This window comes from Antedon mediterranea, chromosome 4 (assembly GCF_964355755.1).
Source record: "Antedon mediterranea chromosome 4, ecAntMedi1.1, whole genome shotgun sequence".
NCBI classification, from domain to species: Eukaryota; Metazoa; Echinodermata; class Crinoidea; order Comatulida; family Antedonidae; genus Antedon; species Antedon mediterranea.
In genome coordinates, this window is record NC_092673.1 from 36,084,638 (window position 1) to 36,107,598 (window position 22,961).

Consider the following 22,961-nt stretch of genomic DNA (forward strand, 5'->3'; position numbering starts at 1 on the left):
GATATTGCCGCACATTGTTACGCTGTTCCAACTAAGACAACTCAAATCAGGAACAAATCAATGGAATAATTCCTGCAACATATTTCACTTCAGCGCGCATGCGTCAAATGGTCAAAATATTACTATCCCGTCTAAAGTTTACGCCTGTGTTTTGTTTTGAGTTATAAAATGAAAAATATTAATGAATCATAATCATTGAACCAATTGTATATTATTTGTTTCGTTGGGATGTGGCATTATGTTTAGTTCTTGGGATTCGTAACTTTGTGTGGCAAATTCTACTATACTGTATAATATAAATGATTATTAACATTATTAATGTTTAACTATTACTATATATTTTACGTAAAATGTAATGTATAGTCTAATATTTCTTTAGTGTTTGTAACTGGAAACAGTCTTATTCACAGTACTGCGAAGTTGGTAGACTACGACTCTTATTTGAAAGAGGGCGCTAAACAACATTTTAGAGTAGCAGCACTGTGCTTTCAGTTGGTAGTAAATAAAGACGAGCGTGATGATTGTCTTGAACTTAAGTCTGTAGAAGAAGAAAAAGAAATGGTAAAGCGGCCATGTAAAAACGGAATAAATATCACGCTAAGGTACTAGAAGAAGTAGACACACATTTATACCAACAAAAACGAAAACAAACCGAATATTTATTCTGGTAATCCTTTAGGCCTGTCGTCGGTCAACATCCAGGTACCACAAATGATGACCACCACCACACACAGGATTACACACACAAGAAGGTGCTTATCTGCATGCTGTGAGTAACTCTTTATTACTACTCTACTACTACTACTACTACTACTACTACTGCATGACGCTGAATGATGGTTTATGCTCAAGGCAAATGATTGAGTCCAGAGATTCAATTTCCAATACAAAACATTATAAAAAGGCCTATATAAATTTAACAATTTTGCCGTGTCCGTACGGTTTGCTTGGTCAGAATATGTAAAAGTAAAACTGAGTTGTCAATTTTAACAGAATTCAGAAATGTAAATACAGTAATCTACAGAACAAAGTGACATGAAAAAGTGTATTTTATAGATGATCAGGATTTTACATTTGTACCGTCAGAATAAGTACATTACAGTGCAAGATTTGGTGCAAGTTCATAAACAGTTTATCCTTGTTTAAACATGATGCCTACACTAAGCGTAGATCACACTGTCAACAAACGTTTCAAGTGCATTGTATGATGCAATAAGTGTTTTACTGTACACACAAGGAATATCTCTTTCATCGTTAGTGTACGGCATTCAATGTTTTTCTTTGAGAATTGAAGAATATATGTTATAGACATTGCAAATTGAACTTCAACATTAATAGTCAAATAACAATGTTATGTTGCAGAATATAAAATCTGTGGAAAAATCATTAAAAAAAGTAAGAATGTTATAAAGTTGGTTTATGATGAAATCATCCTGCATTCCAGGTTTTACACCTCAGCTTTCCCCTCTACAGGAGGAAGAAGAATTGAATGTTCTTTCAGATATTTTATATTCTCATGGTAGACGTCTTCTTGAAGATGAATTATGGGCAGTTTGTAAAGAGAGCGTTGTATCATTAAAATCAATTGAAGGTACAAAAGGAAGATTTAGAACAATATACCTGTGTCCAGAAACCATAGCTTTTAGCAAAGATGGAGCAATTACTTACAAACCAGCAAGTAAGTTTTAAATATCTTTAATTTATACATAACAAAAATTATTATTTGAAAATAATGGCTTGCATAATAAAAGGAACCTTGGGACATGTTTATTTGCCACCAAAGATGTTGACTAAATACCAACACAATACGTTTAAAGTGAGACAAATTTTTTTCTGAAAGATGATACTTGATATACAAATAGAACAGCTTGAAACTTTTACCTTTTGTGAAGAACAGCTTGACAAAAAGGATTTTTGTTACGCCGCTATAGATACATTGAAACTTATACATGGTTACCATAGCATTAAAGTCTTTGTTTTGATTGGCAAATAAAGTCTATTATTATTGCTTACTTATTTTTCTAGGTAGGTTTCAGTTGGTTTCTCGTTGTGTTGTTTCTCGTAAATTGGTTTTCTACAATAAATCATATTATTTTCAATTTATATTTTTTAGCAATTTATTCTTGTTGTTATGATACAGTTTTTTGCTTGATGTGTCATCTTTTCTTTTCAATTTTGTTATCATTTATTATTCATGAATTTGTCAGCTGACGGTGGTAATAGAACAGTGAGCTTGTCTACTAAAAATGAAAGTTAGTAGCATAACATTTTGTGGAAGTTAGTAGCATAACATTTTGTGGAAGTTAGTAGCATAACATTTTGTGGAAGTTTAGATTTTAATTTAAACTATGGTTTTGATGATGCATTGTCTTTTTATGGTTCTATTAAGACCAACTCTAAGAAACCCACTCTAATACCAATCTTTTTACAACAGATTATATGGAGGTTTCGTTGATATGCTTGATTGGTTTCAGTTGAAGTCGGCAAAAAGTAGCTTTTTTAATCAATATTTATTAGGAGTAATCTTTTATTAGTAAAGATTAGTTGTTATTTACCATGCATGGCAGCACATACTACCCATGCTATTCTTCTCTTATGAGTGGGTCCTATTGATTACTTGGCTTCTTCTCTTATGATCAAAGTTCTTAATTGTTCAAAATAGTGTACTTAGCATTCTAAGAAAACAGCTAAGTATTGACAATCAATAGCAACAAACAAACATGGGTTAAATGAACATGTACAACTTTTGTTTGCTTTTCTAAACATACTACCACCTTGGATAAGAGACATTATCAAGTATGCTAATCATGAATAGAGTGACAGTTATAACATGGCAGTCAGTAGTCATTAAAGGTAACAACAAGTAATAACTTATGAAATGTTTGCTCAGACTACTTTTTTGTCATCAGGAATTATCATTTTGAGAATTCTATGTGGATGTTTTAAGTGATTTAAATTGTAAGTATTCAATTTGTTAAAACTAAGAATTTGGATGGTAATTTCAAAGCAGTTTCTATACATAATCAGTTACTATAGCAAATTGTGGAGCACATTGTACCAAAAGATAAATTATTTTATGTCCTACATAAAGGGGTTTCTAATACAAAAAATCCCAATTATTATCATATCAGTGTGTATCCAACAAGATGGTTGCCTTCAATAGGCAATATTAATGTCTTAGTTGATTATAAATATTTACATTTTTGTTAAATTTATGAGAAAATATATTGAATGTTCTTGTTTTCAATTTGTTTTAATTTCATAAACTTTTGTCAAGATTGTGAAGATAGTGAATACCTGCCCCCAGAATATGAAATATGTGGTGCATCTTTTGAGGTAATTTTGTATTTTATATTATTATCCATGGGCAACAAACAAACAAAGTATAATATTCAATGTTGTTGTATACTTAAGATGTATTGTCCTCCAAAAACATAAAAAATGATGATTAATAAATCAGACTTTAAATAGGCCATTTTGCAGTTTTAATAATGTTATTCACTTCTGTAAAAAAAAATAGAAACAAATATTATTTCACTTGTAAAAAGACAAAATAAATGTTTAATTTTAACCAAAAACCATTTTCTGATGACAGTTAAATATTTTTTGCTTTAAATTGCATTTGTATCAGGTAAATAATTTTTGGTCAAAGTGAATAACTTTAACTAATAATAATATTATTATGTGACATTAAAATGGCATATTAAACAAAAAATCGAAAAAAAAATGTGTTAGGGGGACAATATATCTTTAATAAATGCAGCTATAGATTTCTAATGTTTGTACACTGGAGTCTAATTGTGTTTCAATGAATACTAAACATCAATAACAATCTCAGCTTGGTAAAGTAGGTTTCCTGTTTTTTGACATCATTGATCATCACATAATCCTGTATCATCTGATTGCATTCATGAGAAAGTGTTTCTTGTTGCGAGTAATAGTAACCTTGCATTTTATTATTGAATCTGCAAATAGAAACTGTCAAATGTGAGGGAAAGATTTTGACATAAATATATATTGATCTGAGTGTACGAGAACTGTGAAGAATGCTGTGTGTAAACAACCATATCTATTAGAGAATATGTGCATTGTACGTAGAGTAATATACAATCGTAGCAGCTTTACAATTTAGAATTGTGTGAACACAACTCTTTGGTACTGCAGGCATGTAGTTGAATTATGGAACACACTCTATTTGACTCAAGTATTTCACTTCCTTCTTGCTGTTTATTTATCTGAAAATCAACTTGTGAATCAATTTGCTGATTAATTGTTTCTGGATAAAAATAGAAAATCTACACCTGCTAATTGCTGATTGCTGTTATTTTTGGGACCTGAGTTAATTAGATTTTTATTCTAGATAGGACAGAAGAATGATTTTTTTAACAATTGATTTGAGAAATTACAGTGAACCATCAATGGCAATACAAAGTAATTGGAGCAAATACAGATAATTTTGAGAGACCGTACATACAAGTTTTTGATTTATGATTTATGTACCGATAATAACTACAGCAAGATGTCAAAAGAAAATATTGTGGTGTGTTGAAATTTAATTTATGTACAGTACAGTACAGTATTTATTTATTTATTTATTTAAATATTTATTTTTTTTATTCATACTAATGTGTATTTAAAATTGTACTAATCCATATAAAACACATTCATTTCTTGGCTACTAAATAATTTAAGTTAAAACATAGCACCACATTCTGTACGATTTATTAGACATAGACTAGAGTGGACTTCCTGTGTAAAACGAAGGCAGCTGAACATGCTGGTTGATTGATCACAAGTTCCATGGCAACAGAAAATATAACAAATTTAAATTTACACATTTTCTGCATTGTTGTTTACCGCTTTACGTGAGGACAATATTGCAATGTGGTTTATTTTGTTTACTATACAAAATTATTTCATTTCACAATTTTAAGTGTTAGCATTTTATTATTTGTTCTCAAAATCCTGCTTCTAACCTATTTACGTACTACAGTTTGTTTAACAGAAGAAACTTATCCTATTATTTTAGAGTGAGTGAGCACTTGTATCAGAGTTATTGTGATCATTATGGCTACCACCTGCAAATAATTAAATTTTGTTCTAATAGGGTCACCTGTACTCACTAGCTCTTTGCCTATTGGAAGCAGCCGAATTTAATTTACCAGCAGAACAACAAGTTGAGATAAGTAATGGACTTCTTGGGTTAGTAACTCTAATGACCCTAGATGATCCTTCAAGAAGACCATGTTATGAGGAAATTATTACCACATGTGTAACTCATCTTGAAGACAAATCATCTCAGGAAATTTGTAGAAAACTATCTTCAATTGGAAAAAGTGTCAAATCACAAGAAATTAATTGTAAGTTACTTTATTGAATAGTTGTACACATGATGAAATGAAAAATGGGTTTATTTAATCCGCACATTAAATGTTTTAGATTAGGAATAAATTTGGCTTGTTTACCAGTAGCTATTTTCTTTAAATTTCAGCACAACATAGGAGAAGTACCATTGGAGAAGATGGCAATGATCAAAGTGTTTCACAAGTAGAAAAGTATCTACACCAAATCAAACTGAATGAAAATTTAGGGGAACATTCAAAGAAAGTTGCAATACAAGATGATTTTGAAGAACTAATTGAGGACACCATGACCTCTAAGGAGGACGGAAAAAAATCTGGTGCATATGATACTCTTTCACAAAGGGCTCAGGAAATACTCAAGGAGATCTATTCAGGCACAGAAACTCCACAAGATTCTGTATCATGTTTAAAGTCTGAAGAAACTTCACCAATTGAAGGCCAAACTGCTACAAAAGAAACATTACCAAAGCAGGTCTTGTCTATTGCTAACATTTTACAAAATAGAGCATTATTAAGAGAATCAAACACGTTCAGAAAATATTCCAGCAGTAATGATATTTCTACACAATTTGTACATAATAGTGATAGAAAGAACATTGAATGTCTTGAAAAATCTTGGAATGAAAAAGATTATTTGGATTCACCTACTAAAATCACTAAAACCAATGAACAGCTTTGTGAACAATCAGGAAGAAAGTTACAACCTTCAACAACTCAGCATAATTGGAAAAAAAGTTTACATTTACACACAACTAGGAATGAAACTAATTTGTGTGATGGAGAGGAAAGTATTCCAGAAAATGAGGAAAAAGTTAAGCATTCAATCTGTTCAAAAGAACATGGTGAAGAATTTGTTGTGCATGACCCCAGTTCCTCATCTGATTTACCAAATCCAGTGTCATTTAAAAGAACCACATACTCACACAGTATGTTTCACAAACATTCTTCATTAAATAAAGAAAGGGATGCTTTTAATGCAGGTCCAAGAGTAAGTGGTAGATTAAAGACAAACAGCATACATTCTTCAATGATGTCGGAAGAATGTATTGAAGATAAAGGAAGAGCTACACTTCCACAGGCCTACTCTTCTAAAGCCACACATTTTACTCCTATTGTGATCTCTTCAGATAAATCTAAGACTGAAGTAAAGCAGAACACGTCACCAGTTAGTGTTGTCAAGTTGAAGGCTAAAATTGCAATGGAGGCAATAAAGAAAGGTCCTCAAATTCCAAAGAAGGTTCCACCACCTGCTACCATGCTTACTGATCTGGAAAATGATGCCGCAAATGAGGATAGTAATTTTTCAGAAAATATAAGTCACTCCAACCAGGATAAACCAATTATACCAACAAGTATTGATTCATTATTAATTGTTGAACATATGGAACAGTCTTTTGCTGGTACTCAAAGTAATGGAAATAAACAACATGAACAAGATTTACATTATGAGTCTATTGTACCTTTAACATCAACCTCTTTTAAACCAGTCAACAAAATAGATACTGGTGATGCATTCAACAACTCAGAAACTTTAAAACATAACCACATGCTATCTGATTCAACAACCATGGAAAATGAAACAAAATCACCCGGAGAAGAGGCAGCTTCTGTCTCAATGCATGGGTTTAGACAGAATACGGCTTCTAACTTATTAAGGCCATCATTTGCTTCTTTGACGTTTCCAGTTGCCACTTCTGTGCAATCATTAATTCCTGCCATTCCTGTTTCAAATTTGGTCCATGCAGTTCCTTTCAATTTACCATCAACTCAAAGAATGGCATCAACAGTTCAAAAGACACCAGTCAATAATGTTTTGTTACGACCAACAGTTCCTTCTTTAGGTGGATTATCTTCAAAAACACAACCTGCCAGTAAGGAAATAATTCACCAATTACCAAATATCTCTGGTCCTATGCAAATTTGTCAAGATCCACATACTGGATTCTTCCATATAATTCCAGTTGAAATTCCAGGAACTGGCACAGTACCTATATTACAGTCTTCCTTTGCACCAGATGTTGAAGCAGTTTCACCAAACACTTTGAATTGCTCGTTATCACCAATTTCCACAAAAGAAATTCCGACTACATTCTCAGCTAAAACTGATCTTACAGGTTTACATAGTTCAGCATTTCGTCCAATTGAGCCACATTCAAATAAAACAAACACAATTGCCACTAACAGTTCATCTTTCATTGCACACAAATCTTCCAAACATGCCAAAGACTACTTGCAAACTGGTAAAACAAAAAGTACTGGTACTAACAAAGATATAAGTAAAAAGGAGTATCGTAAAAAGTTGGACAAGAAGGTTTTAGTAGTTTCAAAGTTACCTTACAGAAAAGTCAATCATGAAACTGACTCTGAAAGTAGTGAATCCACATACCATGATCCAAATGTACGTATGCCAAGGTACATGAAAAGAACAGTTAAGTCAAATCATGGTTTTCAGGAATCTGAGAAATGTCGTAGTAAATCACAAGGTCGAACATTAAGAAAGGAACGAGAACGAAGTAAATCACGAGAGCGTGCAAAATCATTAGACAGAAAATCACATGAGAAACTTGTTGGACCTGAAACAAAAGTTGTAGTAAAACCTGTTCATAAACTTAGCCAAGATAAACTTGAGAAAAGGACAAAAATGGAAGATGTCGATGATACAAAGCCAATAGATGCTTCTAATTCACCAACATCTGTATCAATTGTATCACGTGATAGTGGAGTTCATATGAGATATAGCCATTCAAGTGGTGAAGATGCAACAGGACTTACGGTTTATAATCCTCTGAAAGATGCATTAGCTGGTAACAATATGTTAAGAAAAGTTGTAAAATTGGTCAGAGTTGCTTTTGCGTTTGATGGGTATTTAGAAAATGGTGTTGAAGACTTACAAATGGGTAAGTTTGTTTTAATTTTGTATCTTCTAATAATTAAATTGTTTACATTTTCTAATAACAGTCAAATTTAAATTTGTTGGTTTACTGTTCAGGCGAGTATATTGTATCCCTTGCACACTTGAGATGGATGACTTTTGTCAGTGCAATAACAGAGAAGTTTTGTGACCTTTACTGGGAAGAGGATTTACTGGAAAGTCTTTATGAAGTGGTGAATGGCAGTTTGCCAAGAAAGTCACAGAAGTAAGTATTTTAACTGCTACTATGTTATAATAAATTTTAATGATTTTCTTATAAAAACTTAATGAATGTTATTATGATGTTTACTGGTAAAGTAGCAGACCAATGCAAATGGTTGGCATATTCTGTATGAACCCTCTTCTGTAGATTTTTTAGTCAAACGTTGAATAGATAAAATTACATTTTTTTTTCAGACCTCTTGCTATGAGCCCAAGTAGACCAAGACGTAAAACAGAACCAATCATTTTATCACCTAGCAATACACCAGACAATCTTGACAGTGATGACAATGCTTCAATTATTGATGATCTTCTTCCGGCAGACAACACTTTCATCAAAAAAGGAACCAAGAATAGCAAAATACTAAGATCTAATGTTGTTGCTCATGCTGAATTGTTTAAAAGACAACAAAAACCAAAGAGTAAAAAATCTAATGACAAGACAACCAAAGTAAAAGGAGTAGATCCTAAGGATTTAACAGACAAATTGAGTGAGCTTGAGAAAAACACGAAAGATAGATTAGATGATGCACCTGTAGTCACCTCACGACAGAAGAAAAGACATAAAAATCATAAGCACAATGATAAAAATGTACAAGAACCAATGGAACCCATTCCAGAAAAAAGTAAAGAATCAACTACAGAAAGTAAGAGCTTAGATTTCAGGCAACATGACCTTAGCAAATCTATGAGTAGTATTGCAAGTGGTTCTTCTTTTGGGTCTTCATCAAAAAGTTTGCAGGATTCCAGAGATCGATCAAAATCTGGGAGTTATGTTGCAAGCGAAGGATCAGTAAAGTCAGCAAGTACAGAAAACTGTGGAAAAGAACACATTTTACAGACTCATAGAAAGCCAAAGATGTTGGCAACATCATTACCAAATCCAACAACTCTTGTACGGCACAGTTCAGAATCCAGTTCCAGTTCTGGTACGGCAACCAAGTATAAACTAAAGTCCATCATGTTCAATCACAGACTTACAAAGGCTGATAGTTCTCTATCTCTGATTAGTGGAGCATCTTTAACAAATACTAAAGGTCTTGTTGATTCTAAAACAGACTCTATTTTATCATTGCCAAGCTCTGTGTCAACTGGGGATAATTCTCAACTTCTGTTGAATGCTGGTGTCATGTATGGTGATTTGGCTGTAGATCCAATTGTTGAGGATTACACAAACAAACTGGTTGTTAACTGTGAAACACAGCAAGGTATTGAAGTTAAAATAGGGGTAAGTTATTATTATTTATATTTTTCTAAACACCATAAATGTATGGTATCGTATCCGGATATTCACCCCCTGGACATTTACCTCCCGGAAAACTACTCCCCCCCCGGACAACAACCACCTGGACCACTACCCCCTTAGGACAACTACCCCTTTAGGACAGCTACCCCCCGGACAAATACCCCCTTAGGACAACTACCCTTTTAGGACAGCTACCCCCGGACAAATACCCCCCGGACAACTACCCCCTTAGGACAACTACCCCCTTAGGACAACTACCCCCTGGACAACTACCCCCCGGACAATTACCCCCTAGGAACAATTACCCCCTAGGAACAATTATCCCCCGGACAATTACCTTCCCCCCCCCCCCCGGGTAATTACCCCGCGGACAACTACCTCTGACACAATACTCCCCGTAGGACAACTACTTCCTGGACAATACTCCGAGGGCAAATAATCTTTTAGGACAACTACCTCCGTAGGACAACTAACCCCTGGACAACTACCCCCGGACAATTACCCCCTAGGAACAATTACCCCCTAGGAACAATTACCCCTTGACAATTACCCCCGGACAATTCCCCCCCCCCCCCCTCGGGTAATTACCCCGCGGACAACTGCCTCTGACACAATACTCCCCATAGGACAACTACCTCCTGGACCTGGACAATACTCCGAGGGCAAATAATCTTTTAGGACAACTACCTCCGTAGGACAACTAACCCCTGGACAACTACCACCCAGAAAACTATACCTTTAGAACAACTAACCCCCGGACGGACAACTACCACCCAGACCATTCAACAACCTGACTCTGCAACAGCGTATAATAAGAATTAATAACTATATTTTATTTCGTTACTTTGACGAATTACTATTCATTATTGTAAACAAAAGTAAAAGATTGAACATAAATATAGCCTGGTATAAACTGAAGATTGTCACACATGATCATAGGATAGTCGAACGTATTATATAGTACTCCCTGTATTTACTGTAAAGACTGGGTTCGCTAATAATAATAATAATTTTTGCGTCAGGACAATGCTTCGATAACCACTGGTCTTAAAAGAATTAATTTTTGTCTCAAATTTGTCATTTGTATTTTTGTACACTTGAAGAATAATATCACTTTTGATATTTGACCTCAATGTTCACTCACCGAATAAACGGCGATCTTTAAATAAATTCCCCTCAAATAAACGGTGACCGTACCATGTCACTCCCATGACACATCATATGGAATAATCGGCGTCTATTTCCATTAGATTATACCCCCTCCCATTGAATAAACAACTTTCTTCCAATAAATGTCCACCTAAAAACCACCTAAACAATAAACAGCCCAGACCGTTTTTTCAATAAATACGGTACTTTAAATCTAGCACATCTAGGGTCTAGCGTGCTGTTAAACAGAATAATCGGTTAAAAACGGGTGTTTCGAAACTAGAGACCCGAGACCAGAGACCAGAGATCCGAGACCCAATACGAAAAGGGAGACCTAAATATACGAAAAGGGAGACCCACGTACAAAAAGGGAGACCCCACTATACGAAAAGGGAGACCCCACTATACGAAAAGGGAGACCCCACTATACGAAAAGGGAGACCCCACTATACGAAAAGGGAGACCCTAATATACGAAAAGGGAGACCTAAATATACGAAAAGGGAGACCAAATATACGAAAAGGAAGACCCAAATATACGAAATGGGAGACTCAAATATACGAAAAGGGATACCCACTATAAGAAAAGGGAGACCCCCCTATACGAAAAGAGAGACCACACTATACGAAAAGGGAGACCCTAATATACGAAAATGGAGACCCAAATATAGGTCTCCCTTTTCATATTGGGTCTCGTGTCAGGTCTCTGGTCTCGGGTCTCTAGTTTCGAAACACCCGTTAAAAACAGATGATTTCATTTTTACAGAAACCGGTCCTATATAGGCCTATTTGTCTACTTTTAGATTGGGGGGGGGGGTAGTTGACCGGGGGGGTAGTTGACCGGGGGTGTAGTTGACCGGGGGGGGTAGTTGACCGGGGGGGGGTAGTTGACCGGGGGATAGTTGACCGGGGGGGTAGTTGACCGGGGGGGTAGTTGACCGGGGGGGTAGTTGACCGGGGGGTAGTTGACCGGGGGGTAGTTGACCGGGGGAGTAGTTGACCGGGGGAGTAGTTGACCGGGGGAGTGGTTGTCCTAAGGGGGTGGTTGTCCTAAGGGGGTGGTTGTCCTAAGGGGGGTGGTTGTCCTAAGGGGGGTGGTTGTCCTAAGGGGGGTGGTTGTCCTAAGGGGGTGGTTGTCCTAAGGGGGTGGTTGTACTAAGGGGGTGGTTGTACTAAGGGGGTGGTTGTCCTAAGGGGGTGGTTGTCCTAAGGGGGTGGTTGTCCTAAGGGGGTGGTTGTCCTAAGGGGGTGGTTGTCCTAGGGGGGTTGTAGTTGTCCTAGGGGGGTTGTAGTTGTCCTAGGGGGGTTGTTGTTGTCCTAGGGGGGTTGTTGTTGTCCTAGGGGGGTAGTTGTTGTCCTAGGGGGGTTGTTGTCCTAAGGGGGTAGTTGTCCTAAGGGGGTAGTTGTCCTAAGGGGGTAGTTGTCCTAAGGGGGTAGTTTTTCCGGGGGGTAGTTTTTCCGGGGGGTAGTTTTTCCGGGGGGTAGTTTTTCCGGGGGGTAGTTTTTCCGGGGGGTAGTTTTTCCGGGGGGTAGGTTGTCCGGGGGGTAGGTTGTCCGGGGGGTAGTTGTCCTAAGGGGGTAGTTGTCCTAAGGGGGTAGTTGTCCTAAGGGGGTAGTTGTCCTACTAAGGGGGTAGTTGTCCTACTAAGGGGGTAGTTGTCCTACTAAGGGGGTAGTTGTCCTACTAAGGGGGTAGTTGTCCGGGTGGTAAACATCCGGGGGGTAACTGTCTAGGGGGTAGGTGTCCTAGAACCGTTCTTTCAATGTAATATCTTTCTCAGACATGTAAAAGTATAATGTGTAGGTCCAGTATTTATGCTGTGATGTTTGTATTTGATAGGTTATAGATCAGGAACTCATGATGGAAAGAAAGATGCGTTCAAAATCACAGAAGTTTTATCATAAAATGTTGGAGGCCCAGCAAACAAAAGGTAATTTAAGTTGCAATCATTTTACTATATTCATTTATTTTAAAATGTTGTAGGAAACATTTATGTTTAAATTTTACAGTGTAATAATAAGAATATAATAGTATCAATAGGCTAAATAATAATTGAAGTTGTTGTTACTTGTAAAAAAATACTAAAAAAATAAGAAAAGATGTCTTGAAATTAACTATACAATATTATTGTTTCAATATGAAAGCAGCGTTTCCAAAATTAGAACCAGCTCTCCATGAACTTTTAACATCACTATCTCAGAATGGTAATTGTTTGGTAACAGCAAATAATTGCTTACTATTAAGAATTTGCTTTCTGTGTTAATTTAGCATGCATGTTAAACATGATGAAATATTGTGGAGTTTGAAGCTACAGTTTGCATTTATAGTTTAAATTTAATCTTGATATTTTGTGCATTGTGTGTCAACAAATATATTTAATTTTAATGTATGTTTGTTATCCCTTTTGTTTTATTAATGTCTATAGCTCCACCTGCTAATTACTGTTATTATTATGTTTCGTATTGCTATTTTCTGTTATGGCACGGCATGCACTGTTATGTATCATTCAATTCATTTTCATAAAGCAATGTTAAAATTTGTTTGTATGTGTGTGATGATATTTTTAATATGTTATTGAAGTTTTTTTTAGAATTTAATGTAGCTAAGTTTCTACCGCTGCCTTGAAAGTGATGATGATAAAATTTGCTTGATTTTAAATATACAATGCTCAGATTCTAAAATTCTGAACTGTTTTTTTCTACAGGAACAGATTATAAGACTATGGTAATTAGAGTTGGAAAAGAAATTGATGAAATGACAAATAAAATTGAATTTCTAGAATCTGCAAAACGTCATCTAGAGATGCTTTATTCCGAGCAGTGGGGTCTAGACCATTCCTTACTATACACATTTGCAACAAGGTAATATTTTAACAACATGTATATTTAATATGGCTTATTTTGATCATGTTTGTATATGTCACTCGCAAACTGAATTTTTGTTATTTCAGTATGGGACAGGAACCAATGTATCTTCACCATAGTCAGGAAGAATGTCCTTTGCTGTTGTTTCATTATATAAAATCAGGTTCAACTTTGCAGGCAGGAGAGCCACTTGGACTATTCTCATACCTTTATGCCAGGTAAAGTTTGTCTACTTTATATACAATAATAGCACAATCAAATTTGTGAGCTTGCATGTTGCTCTGTATGTGGAAGGTGTAATATTTATATAAAGTGTAGTAAGAGCCAACTAATGCTACTCATAATTCAAGTCATAGTATGTATTGATACTGTATAATAATGGTTCTTTAAATTGCTTTTTTGTTTTCAGACAAGCGCTTCTGGATGGTTACATTCATTATTTTTTCTCTACCTACCACTACTATGCAACAACAGATGAAATATTTAAGTTCATTGTCGATAAATTCTGTGCTGCCAGAAGGTAACCATTTTTAAACAATATATCTGCTGTATACCTATTAAGGGTAATCAAACACAAATTTCCAAATTAATATGATAAAATAAAATATTTCTTTTGATATTTCAGTATGAGCTCAGCTCAGGCAGAAAGCAGAACTAAAATCTTGTGCCGGACAATTGATATTCTACAAGTATGGATTGAGAATTACTATGCTGTTGATTTTCGACCAAACTTAAATCTTGTTAATCAGTTGACAGATTTTATTACAGAAAAGGTTAGACATAAACTTCTCTATAATACATACATACAAAATAAAAAGCTAATGATTTAAAGTTACTCTGTATTCAATAATGCTATTTGCTATGCTATTTTATATAAATCAATTGAAGAATTTTATAGTTTTATCTCAATTTTATAGGAATTCATGTTGTTTTTGTGTGTTATTCATTTTATGTAAGTATGTCTATGTGAAGAGCCTCTTGACGGTTATTTTTATTTATAACTTTTAGGTGATCCGGCCTCATTTATTTACTTTTATGTTTTTTTATGTCTTACTTTGTACTGACTGTATATTGGCGAAATAAATGATATGATATGATATTTATTTATTGGAGTGCGTTTGTAATCAAATCAGGAAAACCATTACATTAGTTTGGATGTGGTTATAATAAAAAGGGTGAGAATTATTTAAAATGCGTAGAAATTTTATTTATAATTAGATCTATGTTTGAATAATGCATTATGATATTGTTTGTTTTTACAGATAATATCTGTTGATGCACAGGGTGAATGTTTGCTGAAACTGTTAAAGAAATGTCAACAAGAAAAAGAAAAGGATATGTTGTTGGAAACATTAAGAAGACATCAGGAATGTGGAAATCATGCTAAACCAAAGAAAGTAAGTTTAGAATTAACCAAGTCATGATAAACCAAAGAAAGTAAGTTTAGAATTAACCAAGTCATGCTAAACCAAAGAAAGTAAGTTTAGAATTAACCAAGTCATGCTAAACCAAAGAAAGTAAGTTTAGAATTAACCAAGTCATGCTAAACCAAAGAAAGTAAGTTTAGAATTAACCAAGTCATGCTAAAGCAAAGAAAGTAAGTTTAGAATTAACCAAGTCATGCTAAACCAAAGAAAGTAAGTTTAGAATTAACCAAGTCATGCTAAAGCAAAGAAAGTAAGTTTAGAATTAACCAAGTCATGCTAAACCAAAGAAAGTAAGTTTAGAATTAACCAAGTCATGCTAAACCAAAGAAAGTAAGTTTAGAATTAACCAAGTCATGCTAAACCAAAGAAAGTAAGTTTAGAATTAACCAAGTCATGCTAAACCAAAGAAAGTAAGTTTAGAATTAACCAAGTCATGCTAAACCAAAGAAAGTAAGTTTAGAATTAACCAAGTCATGCTAAACCAAAGAAAGTAAGTTTAGAATTAACCAAGTCATGCTAAAGCAAAGAAAGTAAGTTTAGAATTAACCAAGTCATGCTAAACCAAAGAAAGTAAGTTTAGAATTAACCAAGTCATGCTAAACCAAAGAAAGTAAGTTTAGAATTAACCAAGTCATGCTAAACCAAAGAAAGTAAGTTTAGAATTAACCAAGTCATGCTAAACCAAAGAAAGTAAGTTTAGAATTAACCAAGTCATGCTAAAGCAAAGAAAGTAAGTTTAGAATTAACCAAGTCATGCTAAACCAAAGAAAGTAAGTTTAGAATTAACCAAGTCATGCTAAACCAAAAAAAGTAAGTTTAGAATTAACCAAGTCATGCTAAACCAAAGAAAGTAAGTTTAGAATTAACCAAGTCATGCTAAACCAAAGAAAGTAAGTTTAGAATTAACCAAGTCATGCTAAACCAAAGAAAGTAAGTTTAGAATTAACCAAGTCATGCTAAACCAAAGAAAGTAAGTTTAGAATTAACCAAGTCATGCTAAACCAAAGAAAGTAAGTTTAGAATTAACCAAGTCATGCTAAACCAAAGAAAGTAAGTTTAGAATTAACCAAGTCATGCTAAACCAAAGAAAGTAAGTTTAGAATTAACCAAGTCATGCTAAACCAAAGAAAGTAAGTTTAGAATTAACCAAGTCATGCTAAAGCAAAGAAAGTAAGTTTAGAATTAACCAAGTCATGATAAACCAAAGAAAGTAAGTTTAGAATTAACCAAGTCATGCTAAACCAAAGAAAGTAAGTTTAGAATTAACCAAGTCATGCTAAACCAAAGAAAGTAAGTTTAGAATTAACCAAGTCATGCTAAACCAAAGAAAGTAAGTTTAGAATTAACCAAGTCATGCTAAAGCAAAGAAAGTAAGTTTAGAATTAACCAAGTCATGCTAAACCAAAGAAAGTAAGTTTAGAATTAACCAAGTCATGCTAAAGCAAAGAAAGTAAGTTTAGAATTAACCAAGTCATGCTAAACCAAAGAAAGTAAGTTTAGAATTAACCAAGTCATGCTAAACCAAAGAAAGTAAGTTTAGAATTAACCAAGTCATGCTAAACCAAAGAAAGTAAGTTTAGAATTAACCAAGTCATGCTAAACCAAAGAAAGTAAGTTTAGAATTAACCAAGTCATGCTAAACCAAAGAAAGTAAGTTTAGAATTAACCAAGTCATGCTAAACCAAAGAAAGTAAGTTTAGAATTAACCAAGTCATGCTAAAGCAAAGAAAGTAAGTTTAGAATTAACCAAGTCATGCTAAACCAAAGAAAGTAAGTTTAGAATTAACCAAGTCATGCTAAACCAAAGAAAGTAAGTTTAGAATTAACCAAGTCATGCTAAACCAAAGAAAGTAAGTTTAGAATTAACCAAGTCATGCTAAACCAAAGAAAGTAAGTTTAGAATTAACCAAGTCATGCTAAAGCAAAGAAAGTAAGTTTAGAATTAACCAAGTCATGCTAAACCAAAGAAAGTAAGTTTAGAATTAACCAAGTCATGCTAAACCAAAAAAAGTAAGTTTAGAATTAACCAAGTAATGCTAAACCAAAGAAAGTAAGTTTAGAATTAACCAAGTCATGCTAAACCAAAGAAAGTAAGTTTAGAATTAACCAAGTCATGCTAAACCAAAGAAAGTAAGTTTAGAATTAACCAAGTCATGCTAAACCAAAGAAAGTAAGTTTAGAATTAACCAAGTCATGCTAAACCAAAGAAAGTAAGTTTAGAATTAACCAAGTCATGCTAAACCAAAGAAAGTAAGTTTAGAATTAACCAAGTCATGCTAAACCAAAGAAAGTAAGTTTAGAATTAACCAAGTCATGCTAAACCAAAGAAAGTAAGTTTAGAATTAACCAAGTCATGCTAAAGCAAAGAAAGTAAGTTTAGAATTAAACAAGTCATGCTAAAGCAAAGAAAGTAAGTTTAGAATTAACCAAGTCATGCTAAAGCAAAGAAAGTAAGTTTAGAATTAACCAAGTCATGCTAAAGCAAAGAAAGTAAGTTTAGAATTAACCAAGTCATGCTAAAGCAAAGAAAGTAAGTTTAGAATTAACCAAGTCATGATAAACCAAAAAGTAAGTTTAGAATTAACCAAGTCATGCTAAAGCAAAGAAAGTAAGTTTAGAATTAACCAAGTCATGCTAAAGCAAAGAAAGTAAGTTTAGAATTAACCAAGTCACGATAAACCAAAAAGTAAGTTTAGAATTAACCAAGTCACGATAAACCAAAAAGTAAGTTTAGAATTAACCAAGTCATGATAAACCAAAAAGCAAGTTTAAAATTAAACAAGTCATGATAAACCAAAAAGTAAGTTTAGAATTAACCAAGTCACAATAAACCAAAAAGTAAGTTTAGAATTAACCAAGTCATGATAAACCAAAAAGTAAGTTTAGAATTAACCAAGTCACGATAAACCAAAAAGTAAGTTTAGAATTAACCAAGTCACGATAAACCAAAAAGTAGGTTTAGAATTAACCAAGTCACGATAAACCAAAAAGTAAGTTTAGAATTAACCAAGTCACGATAAACCAAAAAGTAAGTTTAGAATTAACCAAGTCATGATAAACCAAAAAGTAAGTTTAGAATTAACCAAGTCACGATAAACCAAAAAGTAAGTTTAGAATTAACCAAGTCATGATAAACCAAAGAAAGTAAGTTTAATGTAATGTAATGTTGTTCGATTTATAAAGCACTTATACAATCAAAAGATTGTCCCAAAGCACTAAGAGAAAAAACAGAAAGAAATTACAAAGAAAAAAGATTGGTTTTTAAGAGTGTTTTTAAAACTATGATAAAGGATGCATTTTTGATAGTTTAGGAGTATAGCTTATCCATTTCCCCAGATGTGCTTGTTCTGCATCATGTATGATTAATTGGATGTATTGGAAGCATGGAGTAAATAATTACTCCAGGCTTAGAAGTGAAGTAATGAAGGTTCATCGTTTTCTTATTGTCTCTTTATAGAGGTACTCTATTCGAGAAGTATTGAGTGTTCCATCACGTGCACTGCGAGCTGAAAAGATGCCCAGTGGCGTTGCATCATGCTTTTCAGCAGCACATAAGAAAGAGTCTATGGAGACACAGTCTATTTACATACCTGTACAATCTGGTGATAAAGAATTTACAATGAGTGAACACACAGCACAGAGACTGGCATACCAGCTTACACTTATGCAACAGGTAATTTATATTTACATACTTCATCTCTATTCCAAAATTTCACGTCATGTATTTCTACCTCGATATTTAGATCTTGTCAATGCAGTTTAAGTTTAAAAAACAATGAATCATTGGAATAGTGTAGCTTGGGCTAGGCATGGGTTAGGTTAGAGTAATATTACACTGATATGAGCATATAAGTGCACAAACTCATTATTCTACAGGAATTGTTCCGTAAGGTCCATCCAGTACACTACCTAAACTCTCGCTACAATGGTATTGGTGTCGGCATGGAAGTGGATGTATCTTTGTCATCTCCTTCCATATCTCGTGCTGAGGTAGAACAAGACTATCCTAACTTGTTTGTTAATACACTCGGTGATGAGGGACTTGTTCATATACAGTTGGAGCATGCTCGTGAAGTGTCACACTGGGTTGCGGCTGAGGTTGTTACATCAGTTAGTCAAAAGGTAAGCAAGTGTCACACTGGGTTGCAGCTGAGGTTGTTACATCAGTTAGTCAAAAGGTAAGCAAGTGTCACACTGGGTTGCGGCTGAGGTTGTTACATCAGTTAGTCAAAAGGTAAGCAAGTGTCACACTGGGTTGCGGCTGAGGTTGTTACATCAGTTAGTCAAAAGGTAAGCAAGTGTCACACTGGGTTGCGGCTGAGGTTGTTACATCAGTTAGTCAAAAGGTAAGCAAGTGTCACACTGGGTTGTGGCTGAGGTTGTTACATCAGTTAGTCAAAAGGTAAGCAAGTGTCACACTGGGTTGCGGCTGAGGTTGTTACATCAGTTAGTCAAAAGGTAAGCAAGTGTCACACTGGGTTGCGGCTGAGGTTGTTACATCAGTTAGTCAAAAGGTAAGCAAGTGTCACACTGGGTTGCGGCTGAGGTTGTTACATCAGTTAGTCAAAAGGTAAGCAAGTGTCACACTGGGTTGCGGCTGAGGTTGTTACATCAGTTAGTCAAAAGGTAAGCAAGTGTCACACTGGGTTGCGGCTGAGGTTGTTACATCAGTTAGTCAAAAGGTAAGCAAGTGTCACACTGGGTTGCAGCTGAGGTTTTTACATCAGTTAGTCAAAAGGTAAGCAAGTGTCACACTGGGTTGCGGCTGAGGTTGTTACATCAGTTAGTCAAAAGGTAAGCAAGTGTCACACTGGGTTGCGGCTGAGGTTGTTACATCAGTTAGTCAAAAGGTAAGCAAGTGTCACACTGGGTTGCAGCTGAGGTTGTTACATCAGTTAGTCAAAAGGTAAGCAAGTGTCACACTGGGTTGCAGCTGAGGTTGTTACATCAGTTAGTCAAAAGGTAAGCAAGTGTCACACTGGGTTGCGGCTGAGGTTGTTACATCAGTTAGTCAAAAGGTAAGCAAGTGTCACACTGGGTTGCGGCTGAGGTTGTTACATCAGTTAGTCAAAAGGTAAGCAAGTGTCACACTGGGTTGCAGCTGAGGTTGTTACATCAGTTAGTCAAAAGGTAAGCAAGTGTCACACTGGGTTGCGGCTGAGGTTGTTACATCAGTTAGTCAAAAGGTAAGCAAGTGTCACACTGGGTTGCGGCTGAGGTTGTTACATCAGTTAGTCAAAAGGTAAGCAAGTGTCACACTGGGTTGCAGCTGAGGTTGTTACATCAGTTAGTCAAAAGGTAAGCAAGTGTCACACTGGGTTGCTGCTGAGGTTGTTACATCAGTTAGTCAAAAGGTAAGCATCACGCTACAAATTTAGTTGTTATGTTTCTATTTGAATACAATCATATTTCAAATGTACATAAAAACAGAGGTTTTTTTTGTTTTGAAAGATACCATGTTCAACTGGTGTAAATTAAAATCTTGTTCATTGTGAGATAAAAATATTACATTTTTCGTTATTTTTTCAAGTACCAAACAGCAATCCTGTGTAAGTTCATAATGATAGCTAGAGAGTGCTATGATATGAGGAATTTAGCCACCTGTATGCAGATTATTGATGCTCTAGAAAGCCTGATTGTAAGACAAGTACCGGTAGGTTTACATACTTGTGTTGCTTTTTTTTTTTATCAAATAAATTAAACTCATGGAGTCGCTATGTAAACTGCACTACTACAAAGTTCTCTCTTCTTAAAGGCCTGGCGGAATCTTCCAAGTAAGATTGGAAGTAGTTTTGAAAAGTTAAAGGCGGCCAAAATCATTTTGAAAGGTGATGGAGAAAGCCTAATAAAGAATAACATTCATCATGACAAACCTACATTACCATGTTCATTGTTCCTACTGATGCATCTACAAAGTGCTGAGATCGGTGGATTCACACTTGCTAATGGCATGTATAAGTGGACAAAAATGAAGTAAGAATAATTTATATCTTTTTATCTCATTAAACATATTATTTATCGATTGACTAAAAACACTAAACTAATAAAAATCATTTTGTAAAAATTGATTGAAAAATTTACTGCATATAAAATGTTGCTCAAGTAGTGCAAAAATTCATTCTACTGTATATTGCACAATTGTACACAGTTTGTAAACATATTTTGTTCAGGCTGACTGTCAAATAGGCTACTACTAATTGTACACAATTGTACACAGTTTGTAAACATATTTTGTTCAGGCTGACTGTCAAATAGGCTACTACTAATTGTGCACAATTGTACACAGTTTGTAAACATATTTTGTTCAGGCTGACTGTCAAATAGGCTACTACTAATTGTACACAATTGTACACAGTTTGTAAACATATTTTGTTCAGGCTGACTGTCAAATAGGCTACTACTAATTGTGCACAATTGTACACAGTTTGTAAATATATTTTGTTGAGGCTGACTGTCAAATAGGCTACTACTAATTGTGCACAATTGTACACAGTTTGTAAACATATTTTGTTGAGGCTGACTGTCAAATAGGCTACTACTAATTGTGCACAATTGTACACTGTTTGTAAACATATTTTGTTCAGGCTGACTGTCAAATAGGCTACTACTAAGTGTGCACAATTGTACACAGTTTGTAAACATATTTTGTTGAGGCTGACTGTCAAATAGGCTACTACTAATTGTGCACAATTGTACACAGTTTGTAAACATATTTTGTTCAGGCTGACTGTCAAATAGGCTACTACTAATTGTACACAATTGTACACAGTTTGTAAACATATTTTGTTGAGGCTGACTGTCAAATAGGCTACTACTAATTGTGCACAATTGTACACAGTTTGTAAACATATTTTGTTCAGGCTGACTGTCAAATAGGCTACTACTAATTGTACACAATTGTACACAGTTTGTAAACATATTTTGTTCAGGCTGACTGTCAAATAGGCTACTACTAATTAACTATTTTAACTTTTATTATGCAAATTTTCACATTTTCAAGTAAATATTTCAGATACACTTAGTGTAGTTTATGCAACATTTTCTTACTTTTTCAGATCTATTGCAAAACTTGTCGACCAGATTAGAGTGTTCCAGAATCATACTTTTACCTTTGAATCTGACGCTGAACTTCAGGAGTTGCTACAGAAACGCATCCTTCAAATGAATGACCATGACATACACTCATTGGCTGCCCAGCATTCGGCTAATTTTCACCAGCTTGCTTCAGAAAAGAGCTCAAATCGTTTTAAAGTAGCGTTTAAAAAAGTTAAACATTACACTGAAACTTTTTAAACTATAATAATTATAGTAATATCTTATTGTTTGCCTCTCTGCCAATGACATTTAGTCAGGTTAACATTTTATGCTGTCCTGTTCGTTTTAATGACAATATGAATTAAAAAAATAGTATACATAATAATATAATAATAATATATATAGTGTATATATATGCAGTATTAAACAAGTTTTAAATATGACAATCTAAAAAAACATTTTTAATTTTAATGTGTGTGAAAATATCAATGTGTGTCATATATTATATATTCAATCTATTTTATGTACAGTACTACAATAAATGTTTTAAATATCTAAGATGTAAAATTTAACTGAAAGAAGAAGTTGCGATAAATCATTGAGGTGTTGAAATCAATAAAGGAAACTTAAATACGTTAAATTACAAATTATTGGTTGGGAAGTTTATGAAAATTTGTCAATTTTAAATGAATGTGAAATAAGGTTATAAAATACATCACAGTGACTTGGTTTGCCACAAACTGA

General features: G+C 34.4%; 1 protein-coding gene across 1 annotated transcript; it reads left to right on the forward strand.

Annotated features, from left to right (window-relative positions):
• Positions 1-434: 434 nt before the first annotated feature.
• On the forward strand, positions 435-22,816 carry LOC140047461 (uncharacterized). Its single transcript, XM_072092500.1, has 18 exons — positions 435-769; positions 1,057-1,678; positions 3,278-3,336; positions 5,108-5,360; positions 5,492-8,260; positions 8,353-8,500; positions 8,692-9,724; positions 12,731-12,821; positions 13,596-13,752; positions 13,842-13,973; positions 14,165-14,275; positions 14,381-14,528; positions 15,018-15,152; positions 18,640-18,855; positions 19,059-19,304; positions 20,713-20,835; positions 20,938-21,155; positions 22,238-22,816. The coding sequence occupies exons 2-18, from the start codon at positions 1,420-1,422 to the stop codon at positions 22,473-22,475; spliced, it is 6,336 nt and encodes a 2,111-aa protein (XP_071948601.1). The 5' UTR covers positions 435-769; positions 1,057-1,419; the 3' UTR covers positions 22,476-22,816.
• Positions 22,817-22,961: the final 145 nt, after the last annotated feature.

Excerpts from the sequence above, each read along its gene's own strand:
- LOC140047461 (XM_072092500.1), top strand. The coding sequence starts at position 1,420 with ATGATGAAATCATCCTGCATTCCAGGTTTTACACCTCAGCTTTCCCCT. Across the intron at positions 5,361-5,491 it reads CAAATCACAAGAAATTAATT|CACAACATAGGAGAAGTACC; the intron begins GTAAGTTACTTT and ends TTTAAATTTCAG. Across the intron at positions 14,276-14,380 it reads AAATTCTGTGCTGCCAGAAG|TATGAGCTCAGCTCAGGCAG; the intron begins GTAACCATTTTT and ends TTGATATTTCAG.